This window comes from Sporothrix schenckii, assembly GCF_000961545.1.
Source record: "Sporothrix schenckii 1099-18 chromosome Unknown Cont42, whole genome shotgun sequence".
NCBI lineage: Eukaryota > Fungi > Ascomycota > Sordariomycetes > Ophiostomatales > Ophiostomataceae > Sporothrix > Sporothrix schenckii.
Genome location: NW_015971143.1, coordinates 2,298,365 through 2,314,254, shown reverse-complemented (window position 1 = coordinate 2,314,254; position 15,890 = coordinate 2,298,365). Strand labels below are relative to the sequence as shown.

The window sequence follows — 15,890 nt, the reverse complement described above, 5'->3', positions numbered from 1 at the left end:
GAAAAAGTTGCCGTGCAGTCTTGGTATAGTCAGCTTAGCTCACGAATCATAGCTGTAGACGACCATTGATCAATATATGAGCGCTAATCAGAGTAGTATGGCCAAGACAGGCGACTGTGACGGGTGTAATTGTGTAATAATACCCTAACGCGAAACTATCGTGGATTTACGTCCTAACAAATCTCCTAAAGTTTATGTTTCACCCTCTTAGTTCCTCTGCTATCTGCAGTAACTACTTCATAACCTCACTGAAAATTTCCTAAAGCTTATGTTCCACCTACCTTAGATCCTTCTTTGTCTGTTGGAAGTCCTTCACAGTCTCACTATTTTTGCCCGTGTTTCTCAGTGTCCTCTGGCTTTACATGGACTGTCTCGGCGTTGTCGAACCGACCTTGCTCCTCACGTAGACTCGCTAGACCTTTGAGATCTCGTCGTACGAATACCGCTCTATTCATAGACTTCCCGCCGTTGCCCGTCCTGCCCAAGGCCTCCCTCGTGCTAACCCGTCGCAATGTTGTCGTGGTGTCGAGGTTCGTTTTATTTTTAGTAGGAGACTAAGTTGGGCCGATAATAAAGTTTTTAGCAGTGTTCTTGGCGCGACTTACGCCATAAGTCCAATGGAAGTACGGTTAGGTACATCGAAGACCTAACTTTTATGTCGACTTTTATATTAACAGTAAATGAAATATACAGCCCGCGTCTACTGCTTGTTATGATTCTGTCCCGGCTGTTAGTTATTCGCTTCCTCCAGATAGCCGGCTTAGATTGATAGAAATTATGACAAATCAATCCAATCCATCTTTATTTATGACGACACTAACTGGGAGAAAATCAAACTTTTTTCAGTCCTCACTTATCGGTAGGCAGGCCAGCGGTGATACTGTCTAAACAACCTCTGCTTAGTATTGGGCTATTTCGCTCATATTGAGGCCCTTTATTATTATTATTATTATCCGCCTTTCTCAGCCAGTCCTGGCTATTGGCGTCTAGCTAGGCAGAACCCTCATGGGGAAAAAACTACCACAGATCTATGCATGAGCACTTTCTAGGTGCCGGGGGTGTGCAGTAGCCCTCTAATAGGGCTTATCAAGTGGTAATAAGGAAAAGAAAAGAAAGAAGGTAAAACAAGGAGACAACAGGAAGGACGTAAGAATAAAGGAAGGTAGTAGCGTTAGGCTGGTGTTTGTTCAAGCGCCCGGGCAAGGCTATACTCCGGCAGCCTCTCGCTCCGGGTAAGCCATCGGAGGAGTGGCCTTACTGTGAGGCCGGAGCGCAGCCGGCGGTGTAATTCATCGGTGGTGTAGGGCCAGTCCGGGGGCCGGGGCGGTACGTTTGTACAGTTTAAGAGGACGTGGGCTGCGGTCTCTTCATCTGCGCCGTATTGGTATTCTGGTGAATCTACCGCCTGCCTTCGGAAGAGATAAGCCCGGAGGCCTATATGGCCGGTGCGTATTTGCGTAAGGAGGCTGTTTTCGGCCTTGGTTAAATGGTGGTGGCGGCGTCGGACGGCCGAAGCGTTCCAATATGGCGTTTGGTTAGCGGTGGGTGCGTGATCGTGGCCTGTGTTGGCGGCCAGTTACCACCGGGCCTTCTATCGGTGAAGTACGGTGGCCCAGTCTACCTCCTCCGGGGCCGGGGGAGGTGGTAAAGCGGGGGGGCGGTAAGAAGCGTGGTACGTGGGGGGGAGGACGGCGTACTTAATAGCCCGCGCCATCGTTTAGTAGGTTGGCCGGGATAAGAAGACGGCTCGTCTGTACTGAAGGTAAAGATCCAACGACGGTATACCGGCCTCAGAGTGTAGGAGGTGGATGGGTGTAGTACGGTAGGCCCCGATAATCACCCGGAGGTAACCGTGAAAAACGGCGTCGATACTGGCTGTGGGGCGGCGGTTATTGTTGTTTTCTGGGAGGAACACGCCCGCACCGTACGCGGCTGTACTCCGGAGTACGGCCGTGTAAATTGCGCGGGCGCGCGGGAGGGTACAGCCCCACGTTTTACCAGTGAGTCTCGTAAGAGCGTAACGTTGCGTGGCCAGGCGTCGTTGTACTTACCGGAGGTGTTCCGAAAAGAGGAGTTTCCTATCCAACCATATACCGAGGAAGCGCGCCGTCGGGCGGGGCTCTAAAAGGACACGGCCGCCGAGGTTTAGCGGCGTTGCCGGAGCGGTGTGGGCTCGGGAGAAGTGGAGGAGTTCGCTTTTAGCCGGCTCAAAGATAACGCCTCTGGGCCGCGCCCACTGCATGACGGTGGTCCAGGCCGCACGGAGGTGACGGCAACAGGACTCCGTCGTAGGGCCGGTGGCGAGTAGGTTATTGAGGCCCTTTATTATTTACATAAAATAATATATCAAATCAACTGTTGGTAGTATACTCAGTCTGTATTGTACCAATCGGGTGTCGGGAATTATGGCTGCGCCGCTTTACAGGAAATTTTCAAAGTTGCCGTATATCCCTTTGCTTATTTGCTGTGCCACAACAGCGCCCCAAAGCAAATGATATAAATTCAATCATAATTCCAGTCGAGGCCATTTTTTTCGGGGTCATCCTTCTCTGTTGCCGATACACTCCCACTTCACGCCCCGGGTTTTAACTTACTCGACAACTCATTCACTCCCAAAAGATGCCTGTCAGTACTAACCATGAGGGATATAGACGTCGACTCATTGTAATTGAGAGACTCCTCCGAAATCAAGGGTTACAGGTACGTAACAGAGCGCTTTTCCAATAAAGCTCTGTCACTGATTTCACGGCATAGCCTTTCAGTATTTCGACCATGGCCTACAGTGATGACTATCAGTGGCCCTACAACAACTTTTTATACCAGGTGAAGCTCGCAAAACCAGCATCCACTTCGATATTCCCAGGTACGCAGCCTGGTACAAGCAAAGCGCCTCCTGAAGGCGTATCTGTTCTGGTCCTCAAACTCAGCAATCTCAGAGCCTCTGGAATGAATAATACCAACCGCGTGGAGAATGACATAGCAGTGCAGAGCCTTGTCCGTCAGTCCATGGTACAAGCCAAGATCGCTTCATTGGTTCCTGCTATCTATGCCTGGGCGCCAGCTACCTCTACAGATGCAAATGCGGATGAAAGTTGCTACGGATGGACAATGTCGGAGCTCATGCGTGGCATAGACCTGGACTTGGAGTTCGCGTCTCTGAAATTTACAGACAAGGTTATAGTCCTCGGCCAGATCGCTGCTGCTTTTTCTGCCATCCAGGCGGCAAGACTACCAGAAGGAGTGACAGGGTTTGGCGGTCTTACATTTAACTCCAGTGGAGAAATCGTCAGTGGAGAAGCAGCTTTCCTTAAATCGAGTCCTCAGGATTCGTATACTGGATGGAAGCAAGCCAAAATAATGATGGAACTCCAAGAGGCGGCAAAAAGTTCATTGGCTCAGGGCTGGAAGTGCAATGGGGTAGGCGCAAGAGTCGATCAATTTTTAAGCACCGGTGGCCTGGAGAAACTTCTCAGTGGTGTTGACATTAATCATAGGATTTTAATACACGGAGACCTCAGTAAGTAGGAATGATTTAGTTCACGGAAGTCAAAACGACCGCTGACAATTTTACAGCCTTGAATAACATGCTGTTCGACAAAGAAACAAAGAAAATTACAGCCATACTGGACTATGACTGGTCTTTTGTCTCTAATCCCTTTGATGAGTTCAACTCACTCCTCTACGACATTGGCTGCAATATAACTCATCCAGATACTGCCTTCAACAAAGCCAAGTTGTCAGGCGACTTTACCAAGCCACTTGACAAATTAGACGAGGATTCCAAGGAGACATGGGAAATGGCCAAAACATGGAATGCCGCAATGGCAAAACATGGTGTGGTCACGCCGAGAGAAATAAAGGGCGTTGAGAAGATCCATGCTGTGCTACGGTTACAAAGTCTCATCTGCCCGTACCCGCTATGTAGTGAATCGGCCCTTGAAAAGATGGACGATGCACAGAAGGCCGAGCTAAGAGCGAAAGCAGAAACTGATCTTCTTCGATGGTTAAACGAACATGGATTCTAATGTTTTTGTGCTTTAAGTATAATATATCCCTTTAAGGCAGACAGTATGGCGTTTTTATATACATTTTACACGGGGTCACGGCGGACCGATAGCCGTTCTTACACTACTTAACAACTGCCCGTGCTGCCTATGCTGCCCATCGTTTTGCTCCTCGAAGCAACAGTCAGCCGAGGCACGTGCAGCGGGATGAGAGCAAGAAGATTGACAAAATGACAATTTAATCAAAAAGAGAGGCCCTACTACTCGGTAGTGCTTGAAAACTTGACAAAAGTGGAAAAGCCCCGGTTATTTCTGTTGATACAAAACAAAGAAAGACTGAATACCAATAAAGCACAGCCTAGAAGAAATGCATTGAAATTGCAGTGTGTGGATTTCCCCTTGCCGGTTGTGCCGTATGCAGCTGAGAGCATATCCATTAGCATGAGCCAGCGATACGATGTGGTCGTGACGGCGAATGAAACGACGACCGAGTCCGTCACAGAATTTTGGATGCGCCGTGGTGCAGTCGTACGGCGAAAATGACAGACCCAGCAACGTGCTGGGAATTGTACGCTACGACTCATCGTCGACATCCGATCCGACTTCGACGGCGTGGTCGAGTGCCACCGACGACGGCACGACCACTTGCGAGGATGTGCCCATGGCCAGTCTTCTGCCATACCTGGCTAGTGCAACCGCGGACGACCCGGACACCACGACGACCTTTGCCATCGGTCTGTATCGGGGCAAAAATGGCGTCGGTCTTTAGGAAATACGCTCCACGTCATTCGTCTCGCAGTAGGATTACCCGACGCTCTTACAGGTGTCCGAGAGCAACGACACCTAGGGCTCCGCCCAAACCGTCTACCAGTTTCCTGACGCCAACACTTAAGCCCTGACGCCAACACTTGGGCCTACATTGTTATTTTGACGTCTAACAACGTGCCCCACCCCATGTATCTGTATGGCCACGACTTTTGGTTCACTGGCCAGGGTAGGGGCACGTACGACACCACCACGGCAGATCTGACCATGACCAACGCGCTCCACCGAAGCATGTCCGGCGCGTGCCGTATCACTTTTCCGGCATCGTCACGTCGCTCGACAGAAACGAGGATTTCAATAGTCCGCTGCCGATGACCTTTAGTATAAATGTATTTATTTTTGAGAGAGAAGCAGAGTCAGGTAAAACTAGCTCTTCGTGGATTTGTGAATTACACGTACGGTGCTAGATTAAAACAAAAAGACTCATCCAAGCTGATGCATAGTGGTTTTCGCGTCTTGTTGGTCTGAATTTGATGAGGAACAAAATGTCTGAACTACACACCATTTTTTGCTGTACCTAAGTCCCTATCTCCTTGCAACATGGCGGTCCTGACAGGACGCACAGGCTACTAAACATTTACTTATTGAGTAATGCCAAAAAACTTCAGCATCAGCGGCTCGTTCACTGGCGCGATATGGCCAACGCCCTTCCCGAAGAAACCTTGCAGCTTGGTGCCATCTCCATAGATCTCCTGTGTGTATGCTGCAGAGGGGACTCCCGTAACATTTTTGGTGAGTTCCACGCCCAGTACGTTGGACCACTGCAACAAGGCCTGCTCCGCACATGCCGGGCGAACCAAAGTGTCGGCCAAGCCATGGAAGATTTGCATCCGTGGCCGCCGACCGGTATATCCAGGGTATGAGTTGCGCACGAAGTCACCCCATTGCTTCGCCGAGTGAGAAATCTGGCCCTGTGCACAGGTCTGGTTGGGCGACATGGGCGTTGCGCCTGCCGCGCCGGCAAAACAGGCATGCGCAACGCCGGAGAACGCTGCGCCAGCTTCGAAGACATCCGGGTAGGAGCCCGCCATCACGTTGGTCATCATTGCACCAGACGAGCCGCCCATGACGTAGACCTTGGACGCATCACCGTTGTACTTGGCCAGGGTGTAATTGACCATGCTGATAATGCCACCGGCATCGCCGCCACCGTTGTGCGTGAGACTTGCGGGGTTCTGGACATCCCAACACTAAAGACGGACAAAAAGAAAGAGTTAGAAAACATATTTAGGAGAACGCGACAAATCGGAGAGGGATGTCGATGCTTACGTTGCTCATATGGGTCGTACCGGGATAGATCAGAATGAAGCCGTTCTTGTCTGCATATGAAGGCAGTTTTGTCTGCGAATACCATCCTGTTGCGGATCCCCCGCACGGGTGCAGCTAATTTCGAATAAGTACTCCATACGCTGTCCCACTCGAGGGATTTTGTCTATCTATGACTCACTGCAACAATGACGGCTGGTTTCTCTGCGACTTTGTCCGGAACGTAGAGGTACATTTGTATACTCGTTGGGTTCGCGCCGAAGCTCGTGACTGGCTTAAGCGATGCGCCAGCGGCAAAGGCCGCAGACGCCACCACGGTGGCCAATGACCAAAAAAGCATTCTGTTATAAATTTAGTAAATAGTAAATATATATGAAAACTCGTTGCGTGATGTTTTTGAGGACTGGCCATTCGTCCACGCAGAGGCGGACGTGTGATGTTATATACACACTCGGGGAGCAAGTCATGAGGTTATAAAATAAACAGCACTTACCATAGCTCTGGAGTATAATTCTAAAATAAACCATGTTTCCGAAGAGCCCAAAAATAGAGTACAGGTTCGCCAGTATCCTTATTTGGGTATTACCGATCTTAGTTGCCGATGCGAAGCCTTTCCTGGAACGCATGATTTAATGTCTTTCGTATGTCCGTGGATATAGTGCAGCGTACAATATAAAGCCAGGTATTGATTCTTATACAACTCAACTGTAATTGGTGTTCCATGGCTAGGAACGTCGGGTAGGACTTCCGTTCAGGGGTATGAATCACCACCATTTAGCCGCATCTAGTGGTTGTAAAACGGTGAAGCCTCTGGACGTATATCCCATCAAATTGTACGTATCAACTTCCATTGCCGTCTACACGAGCCGAAGTAATATATTTGGTATCAATTACTTTTACACTCCGTTCCTTTTACTTTAATATTGCCGTATCCAAAAGCCGAAACGAGGTACTCTGGGTCAAAATTTTTCGCCTGTTTCCTTCCATGAGACCGGCGCCTCCATTATTGCGTAGGAGAGAAAACACCAATGTAAACCACAGAGTTATTGACAGTGGTTATTGTTCCTTTCTTCGTATCATAATCATATATTTCATGGTAGATTCGGTTGCATGGCTCGTGATTGATAGCAGCCATACTACATGACCCAAGCTTACCCAAATACGTTGCCGTTATTATCGATTGAGAAATGGAAATATTCCGTAGCAAGCAGTATTGAAGTAATCAATAGATTTCCGTGTGAAAGAAAATAAAATAACAAATAAATCGGTGAGGAATGTAAAGTGAGAGTCATGTACACGGTATGTGCCTGCCAGTACTCGGCTACCGTGCCGGCGATCGCTCGAGCTCACCGCCCCGGTTCACATCCACGTAGCTATCGTCGCAATCATTGTCGAAAATTGACGATGAAAAGAATTGAGAAACCGTTTCTTGGCTATCAGGTTTCTCACGGGTCTCCTGGGAGTCTGGTATGCAGACGACAGAATCCTGGGCGGTAAGATGCATCGTGTGTCCTGTTTGCAGCATGCTAGCGTGCATGAAGTGCCGCAGGGGCGAGGGAGAAACGAACTGTGAGAGCGATATCATGTGTCAAAATTGCAACCATGAGCTTTGGGTGGGCACGCTTTTGGACCAGTCGTCGGTGACAAGTCAAATGGACGTCAATAGCAAGAAAATCGGATACACGTGACGATGTCGTTGCTCGGGTCGGCGACTTGTAAAAGTGAGTTGGTGAGAAACTCGCCTGGATCACTGGTCGGCGCAGTTGGAGAAGAGATGGGATGCTAAAACTAGCGATAGTTCTACTTTCGCACAGGTCTAGCGGAAGAAACATGGACTGGCGCAAATGTTCAGGACAAAGTCGCGACCGAGCCGGATATGGATTTGTTAATGCGAGCGTAAGTGGGAAGTCGCGACCGGGAGAAAGGTGTCTTGTGGAGAGTCGAATGGACAATGCCATCGTGGTCGAAGAAGAAACAGACGAAGAGTGTCAACCACCAAACACGAACGTGAGTGGGAGTGTTGTGATTCGGAGAACGAGGGATATTTGACCAGGAAAAGGGAGATTTCAACTGTAATCAAGGATCGTGAGGTTACCTCGGGTGAATTCTTGGTTGTTGTAGTACTGGTTTGAGGCGTGGTGTGTCGCCCCGTATACATTTTTTACGCGCGCATAAACGACAACAGAGGGTAAATTGGCACATTTGGTATATTTAAAAGACGGTACATCATCTACATCATCTCAATATCCCGCAATAATCCAACAAGCCGATGTGCCCCGGCTAGCAACGCCACCTTAACATGTCCAGTGTCCTCAAACATTTGCAACAGCGCGTCTGCGACAGGGACTATCCACGGTCGAGGGGCGGAATACTAAGATTGGGTAGCGAACCAGATTCGAAGTCGTTGCGAAGTGCAGTGCTGGGAACTAACGTTATCCGGACAGAGCGGCCCAACCGTTACTCTAACAGCTGAGTATTCACCACTCGGCGCGGCACACCTTGACTAGATTTTGCGAGACTTCCGGCGAAATTGAATAGTTTTGGAACGTCTCGGGTTCCAAAAGTCACACCGAAACCCGCATGGAGAGGTTGTTTCCCGGATGCTTCTTGACATATGGGGACCTGCACTGCAATATGCATATCCACCGAGGTTCCAAATAGCGATCTTCATCAGCTCGTTTCCGACTTTGTGTGAGAAACCGGAACTTTTTGAGATTCGCAGACATGTGACGTCGCTGAGTGGTCCAGGCCAGAGATTCACGATGCGAATTAACTCGTCGCCGACAGCCACTGCGATGTTGCGAGTCATCTCGGAGGAAACGCTGTTGACAGGCAGACCTGCGGGGTGCTTTGCAATAAAATGGTAGGTGCATTTCTCGCAAATCGCTCCAAAAATCCAGTACTGACCACCAGACTTTTTTGAGACGGTGTCCCGGAGCTGTGCCTATATTTATTGTTAGCATGAGTACTCCTATTGCAGCCCGTCGTCCAACAATACCAAATAAACACCTTCGAGGAAGATGGCGATGCAGCATATTAGTGACCTTGACTTACAGTGAGCGAGTGCCGGGGAGTGGCCAAAAGCATGCCTTCCATTCCATAGAGGCTTGACATCACGGACTCGGAGACGATCGCTCCTTCCGTCGGCTTAATCAATGCTGTGGTGGCCTTAAACTTGACTATGTTGATCAGTCGCTCAAGACAATGGAGAGACAAAAGGTACGAGTCGGCAAAGATGTCGGAAACTAGTTGCTGAGTCTGTCAGCGTCCACCGTGGGAGAAAACTGGTCTCGGGAAAAGTCGAGCGTGCCGTCATGTTGTTGTGGCTTTGCATTGCGGAACGGTAGTGCGGCCGCGAATGGTCGCTGGGTTGAGAGGCCGGGACTCCTGACTGCTATTATCGGTGACAACACGGCTGCGCTTTGCTGGACTGGTCGGGACAATTTGGTTGTCGACGCTGGTCTTTCTCCGCGGGGCTATCTCTGCTGGTATAGAACTGCCGTTAAGAGCAGGATCAAGGCTTTGACGGAAAGCGAGAAGTGTCGAGGGCAAGAGATGCTAGTCTGCAGTCAGGGGTGAAAAACGCCTGCTTTTTGGCAGAGACTGGTCGTGGTCATGCCCCTTGGCCGTGGAAAAGGGACCGTGGAAGGGAAGACAATGAAGCGGGCAAGGGAGTAAAGGGGTATAGAGTGCAGAGAGTTGGCGTCGAAAACTTTCATCGCTCGCACGAGAAGAAGGACGCCGTGCTGGAAGAGCTGCGGAGTTTGGTCTGGTCCATTGTTTTCCTCTTTGTTCTTGGTTGCCTCATTTGCTTCTTTGCCCTTGGCTTCGACTGCTCCACTGTCGATGAATTTGCCGTTGTCGTAGTTTTCGTCAGCATCTTCGTCATCCTCTTCATCCTCGTCGTGCTTTTCTTCTTGACCGGCATTGTAGCCACCGCTTCGGACTGGAGCGGACGAGAAATGCTCAATGGCGCTCTGTTGTAACAGCTTAACTAAGCTGTCATCGTGCGCGAAGCGGGTGATTAGGACACGGGCTGCGAGGATTTCGTGATGCGACGGTATTACCGTCTCTTTTTCCCGATATTCTCCTAGCCCCTTCAACTTGCTGCATTCTTACACAGCCTTCTTTATCTTTCTCACCAATGTCGTTTGACCGTAACTCGTTCTTCTCCTTGGCAACGGACTCGACCAGGGCCTTGGTCTCGATGGTCACAGGATGGCCGAAACCGCAGTCCTTAAACAACGTCTCCATTCTTTCCGTAAGGGAGGTGGGCGAGGGGCGTAGCGCGCGCTCTCACTCCTTGCCGCTGTACTTACATTTTCTTTTCATGCCGTGTCTTAGTTACTCGTCGTCTTGTTCCGGTGGGCGTGTGAGCCGTTGATCTGTGGCAGAAATTGGGTGGATGGTTGACCTGGGTGATGCGGAGTGTTCGAAGAACGTCAGCGGCTAGGTCAAGGTCAGATCGATGTCAAGGGGAAGCCAGGGAAGCCAGGGGAACATGGGTAAGAGGCAAACGGACAGCTCTTTCGGTCCCTTTCCTATCTCAGCTCTTCTTGGAGTAACTCGTTAAAATGGGCCGTTTGGCGCAGGCTCGCTCTTGCTTGTTCCGCCTCAAGATCTGCACTCACCTGGCCGCAGGTCCCTGCTATTCTGCGCAGGCGAAGGGGACGCCATGACGTGCCGCCAGAACAGAGCGAGTAAAAGGAGGCCGGAGGAGTGGAGGACCAGGAAACTGGAGGGTCTGGTCGAGAAATACAAGTGAAGGGGGGGATTCTGAAGGTGCACAAAGACGATCGGCTGCGTAGTGAAGACGAAATAGGGCTAAAAGCGAGAAGGCCTAGCACGATGACGTGTTGACAGGAGACCAGGGCTGCGACTTTGAGACTTTCAAATTTGTTGTGATTAAATGTTGCAACGCCATTTTTGTTTTTGTTTTTCGTTGCTGTGGGGGTCCTAGGTTCTCTATAGTTGGGGACATCGGCGCGGTTGGTATGGTCACGAGAAAATGCGGATTCGCCAATCCAGAATATGATACGATTTGGTCACATGATCCGAGCTTTTCGCTGTACGACCAAGGTTCATTCCAATTGTAGTGGGGAAGGTTCTTTGCCTGTCGCTGAGAGGTCAATCCATCCACAGCTGCTTCCGTACCGCGTCTCGACAAGTGTGCCACCGCATATGCGATGGTCCTCGGCTTCGGATGCTGCGAGTTGATCTTCTCCGTCCTCTCAGTCAAAATCGACGAGCCCGCAGCCCACTACGTCTGGCCGCACTGACATTGGACAAAAGTACTATCTTATGTATCTTCGCCCCTGGGTCGCGCTCCGCGACGAGGTGTAGCGCGCTGGCTGTGCACGGATACACAGCGCACTCCAGCAGGCGACCCAGCCGCCTGGTCTGTCGTCACGCCGGTGGATCGAGTACGACGAAAAGACGCTGCTCGAGAACCTGCCGCGGCAGGCGCTGAACCAAGACGGCGGCTTGAATGTGGTATGAACAAACGATTTTTTGTGCACCGCGCTCTTGACGCCGGCGTCGCGTATTCTCAACGAGTCCTTGAGCGGAAGCGGCGGCGGCTCCTCGGACAAGGACGGCGGTCGACATTGAATGACAAGGTGTATGTCGACCCGGCGGTGCAGTCGCCGGTCAAAGTCATTCAGCCCGTTGCGCGAGACGGCGCCGGCCGGCGCCGCGGCGATCACAGTGGTGGAAGGAGCGATGACAGCCGCAGTCCACAGCGGTCGAATGAGAGCTGGGTCGAGATTCGAAAAAAGGCCAATCCGGACTGCCTTGTGCTGTACATGGACGCGCCTGCGCCTGTGGCTGCGGCTGCGACGGCCGCAGATGCGGATGCGGATGCGAATGTATGGCTGAGGGACAGAGGAATAACAACAAAACGGCATAACGGCACACCACGTATAACGACACTGTATAAATACTGAAGTGTATGTATAACGATGACGAATAGCCAACGCCTATATGTCGTATATGGCAACAGTATTGTATCATCTTTTGCCCTTTTTCTTTTCTGTTTCTTGCGTGGACTGTAGTTTCTGATTCTTTAATTGCGTCGCTAACAACTTACAACGTCGAAAAATTTATTCCTGAAAAACTAGACCAGTTTGGCCTCGGCTACAGAGCCCTGAAGGCCGTTAACCTATCGGTTATTCTGGCCAGCATATCCGAGTACGTTCCACAGATCCATGACAGCCGTGCCGGTTGTGATGTGATCGGTGCGGCCAAACGTGGCCTTTTGCACATCACGGGTGAGCCGTATAGCGTGCCAACCATGCCTGGTGTTGGGCTCGTGGGCAAGTGCACTGGCTCATACCTTCACGGAGCAATTCTTTCGGCACTACGCCAATGGGACGTGACCGGCAGCCGTTTTGGGGGGATTGGACAACACGTTGACACGTCGCTGCTTGAAAGAACGTTCAGCATCATGGCCATCGTCTACATACCGCGGCCGAACCTCGAGAAAGAGGCGCATCGCTGGGGCATTGGACACCCGAAACTGGTACCATATGCATCGTTTCCGACAAAGGACACCTCCTTTGTGATTGGCGCCGTCAACGACCGGCCGTTTGAGACTGTGTGTCAGTTGGCGGGCGGGAAGCACGCTGCGAGAACGACAACATTGTCATGGGCACCATCGGATGTACTTGTGCTTCTGTCTGTGGTGGCATTGCATCGCTCCCCAAATCACATCTGTGCTCGTCCAACTCGGCACGCATTAAGAACCGCGTCTCGCTTCATAATCTCTTAGTTGTGTAGCTTCTCACTCGTTATCGAATGACAGTCACATACCCTCTATTAGTTAAATATCAGTATATTACTATCGAAAATAGACCGTAAAGGAGTCGTGAAGCCGATACTGTTAGCTAATGTCATTCTGGTGTTAGTCTAAGACGATGGACGAAACTGTATGTCAACAATAGGGCCATGGACTAGCGTCTGTTTCCATATCTTGGCGCCCATTTCGATCCATTAACAATCAGGTTAAAAAAGTAGCAATGGTAACGAATCATCGCCTGATGTTGATTATAACGACTGCAGGAAATGGATGTGCTTGAAAGCGATAATAAATATCCACTGAGTAAATGTTACAATCAAATATATCGATCGGTGGCCGGTAACATAAACACCGACACTGCCCATTGGGGAGGCGTTGTCGAGTGTATCATTCGGACAGCCTGCACGGAGAAGGAGAGTCCCAGCCGTCACTTCCCTGAAGACAGTATGGACGATTTGCGGCATATGTCCACCATGATGCAGATGGCACGGCGCCCGGGTCCTACCCAACCGAACTCGTATTGTCCGACTACGACAGTTGTTGCGGTGCATTATCAGTGCCGAAAGTCACGCAATCGTTGAAGTTACGGAATTCTCCTATCGGCTGCAACATCAGGGACATCGCCGTACAAGCGGTCTTCCCGCGTGGTCGTGTGAGAGAGCGGTGGCCCCCACGCCCACCACGCTTCGCTCACAGCTACTGCAGCCTCTCGCACCATTACCTAAATTTATGGGCTTTCATTGCGTAAATCCTTGCGGACAATGCATGTCTCAACCAAGCGGGAAGCAGCCAAGTAAGAAAAATCAGACAAGCATGATACCACTTCCTGGCACCTCCATCAACACGACAAAACAATGCATTTCGCCCGTTCCGAGGCGTGTCCGTGCCGTATTTCTGCATCTGCAGCCGGTCATGTGAACGGCCGCATCGGTCAGCTTTCCACCGACCTGGACCTGGCCTTCACTGAGTTTGGACTGGTACTGGGTCCCACTTAGGCAACATTAAAGCACGCCTTGAAATTCTCCGCACCGATGACCGGCAGCGAGAACAAGGGCGGCGGAAGAATAAATCAAATGGCAAATGGCACAGGCGAGGTCGCATGCACAACAATGCTGCAACTCTCTTGGGTTTTAGCTCTGCTGCACTCGCCGCTTCCCCCGGGCTCAAACTAATAAAAATACTCCAGGGAAGCTCCAAGGAAAAGACATACTGGCACGGCACAGAATTACAGGTCTGGTCAGAAATCACAACGCACGCTCCTCGGACTTTGATTTTCATTTGATTTCTGTCCCATCTCATTTGTCTGTCACCCTGCGCCGCCCTGCACCCTGCTGAGCACGTTGCCATCAGCCAAAACTCACAGTTCGTCTCGTGCTCAGGGTTGCACCATTTTGCATTTGTTGCACCTTCCTCTCCCCCCATTCGCCAAAATGGCGCACGTTGACAACCACACCACCCACCACCAGCACCATGGAAAGCAACAGGACCTGCAGCCAGACAACGTCCTGGCTCTCAACCTGCCGGCCAACACGTCCTGCCTGCTCGTGAAGACGCGCACCATTTCCATTGAGCCCGTGCCCCTACCCCTATTAAGACCGGACAGCGTTCTAGTGCGCGTCATGGCCAATGGCATCTGTGGCTCCGACATGCACTCGTACTGCAACGGCGGTGTTGGGGGCCGGCCCATAGGCGCGCCATCAGTCATGGGCCACGAGGCGGCGGGTATCATCGAGGCCGTGGGTGCGGCAGTGACCACGCATGCAGTGGGTGACCACGTGGCCGTGGAACCCGGTTTGCCTTGCCAAAAATGCATCAACTGCAAGGGCGGGCGCATGAACATCTGCACGACCATCCGCTACTGCGGCACGCCTGGCGTGCATGGCACTCTCTCCCGCTTCTACGTGCTGCCGGTCGACATGGCACCCAAAATTCCCAAATCCGTGCCTTGGGACGTCGCAGGTAGTATACAACCATTGGCAGTGAGTCATTCCTTCCTGGACGATGAAACTAACTACCGTGGTCCTGTTTACTGACTGGCCAGATCGGCGTGCAAATTGGCAAACGTGCCGACCTCCGTGCCCACCAGACGATTGCTATTTTGTGAGACCCATCCTTGCCCCAGGGAGCGGAGCTGGTACACGGTCGTTTGTCCTTACTAATACAATAGACAGCGGCTGTGGCCCCATCGGTCTGATCACGGCGGCTGTGGCACACGCTTACTCTGCACGGAGGATCGTTGCGTTTGATATCAAGCCATCAAGGGTCGAGTTTGCCAAAGCATACAAGTCCCCACTGACTGGGCGGCCCATCATCGACCACGTCTTCCAAATCGACAGTCTCCCAGATCTGTCTCCAAGACAGAGCGACACCAACGGCACCGGAACGAATGGGACGGATAGCAGCGGGAGCGCCTCTCATGATTACACGACACCTGGCGACAAAGCCTGGATGGTCGCCCAAGCACGCATGGATGCCATTCTGGACGAGGTCGGGCTGGCTGACGAGGGTGGTGTCGACCGCGTCATCGAGGCCAGTGGTGCGCAAGACGCTATGCTCCACGGCGTGGCCATCTGCAAGGACGGCGGTGTGTACCTTCAGGTGGGCCTGGGCCACATCCAGACCAATATCTTCCCGACCATTGCCATCACCAACAAGGAGCTCGATGTGCGGGGCATCACGCGGTATACGGCGTCGTGTTTCCCCTCGGCCATCGAGATGCTAGGCCGTGGCGTCGTGGATATTGCGCCTCTCATCACAGCGAGCTTTCCCATGTCGCGGGCAAAGGATGCGTTTGAGGCCGTTGCTGCCGGAAACGATATCAAAGTGATTATCCGGAATCAAGAGGTGTGATCAGAACTTATTGCGGGAGTTTGGTCTTGTATATAGCCATTTGTCATGTGTTGTACATACGTTTTCTGGTTTAACGTGGAAATTGTCGTGGTTCAGAATGAAAAGAAACAGGTAAAACGAAATAACGGTATCACAATTCATATCTGTCC

General features: G+C 51.3%; 6 protein-coding genes across 6 annotated transcripts; 4 read left to right on the top strand and 2 right to left on the bottom strand.

Moving 5' to 3' along the window:
* Positions 1-2,772: 2,772 nt before the first annotated feature.
* On the top strand, positions 2,773-4,025 carry SPSK_01776 (uncharacterized protein; the record flags this gene model as incomplete). The annotated part of the gene is made up of 2 exons (XM_016728680.1): positions 2,773-3,517; positions 3,574-4,025. The coding sequence occupies 2 exons, from the start codon at positions 2,773-2,775 to the stop codon at positions 4,023-4,025; spliced, it is 1,197 nt and encodes a 398-aa protein (XP_016590283.1).
* Positions 4,026-4,479: 454 nt separating this feature from the next.
* On the top strand, positions 4,480-4,773 carry SPSK_11025 (uncharacterized protein; the record flags this gene model as incomplete). The annotated part of the gene is made up of 1 exon (XM_016737245.1): positions 4,480-4,773. One exon carries the CDS (start codon positions 4,480-4,482, stop codon positions 4,771-4,773), a length of 294 nt encoding a protein of 97 aa, XP_016590282.1.
* Positions 4,774-5,410: 637 nt separating this feature from the next.
* On the bottom strand, positions 5,411-6,435 carry SPSK_01846 (acetylxylan esterase; the record flags this gene model as incomplete). The annotated part of the gene is made up of 3 exons (XM_016728745.1): positions 5,411-6,019; positions 6,099-6,212; positions 6,277-6,435. The coding sequence occupies 3 exons, from the start codon at positions 6,433-6,435 to the stop codon at positions 5,411-5,413; spliced, it is 882 nt and encodes a 293-aa protein (XP_016590281.1).
* A 2,972-nt stretch (positions 6,436-9,407) lies between these two features.
* On the bottom strand, positions 9,408-10,349 carry SPSK_01873 (uncharacterized protein; the record flags this gene model as incomplete). Its single annotated transcript, XM_016728772.1, has 3 exons — positions 9,408-9,653; positions 9,737-10,131; positions 10,238-10,349. The coding sequence occupies 3 exons, from the start codon at positions 10,347-10,349 to the stop codon at positions 9,408-9,410; spliced, it is 753 nt and encodes a 250-aa protein (XP_016590280.1).
* Positions 10,350-11,281: 932 nt separating this feature from the next.
* On the top strand, positions 11,282-12,864 carry SPSK_01669 (uncharacterized protein; the record flags this gene model as incomplete). Its single annotated transcript, XM_016728576.1, has 3 exons — positions 11,282-11,359; positions 11,465-11,962; positions 12,220-12,864. 3 exons carry the CDS (start codon positions 11,282-11,284, stop codon positions 12,862-12,864), a joined length of 1,221 nt encoding a protein of 406 aa, XP_016590279.1.
* Positions 12,865-14,321: 1,457 nt separating this feature from the next.
* On the top strand, positions 14,322-15,741 carry SPSK_01724 (L-iditol 2-dehydrogenase; the record flags this gene model as incomplete). Its single annotated transcript, XM_016728630.1, has 2 exons — positions 14,322-14,850; positions 15,059-15,741. The coding sequence occupies 2 exons, from the start codon at positions 14,322-14,324 to the stop codon at positions 15,739-15,741; spliced, it is 1,212 nt and encodes a 403-aa protein (XP_016590278.1).
* Positions 15,742-15,890: the final 149 nt, after the last annotated feature.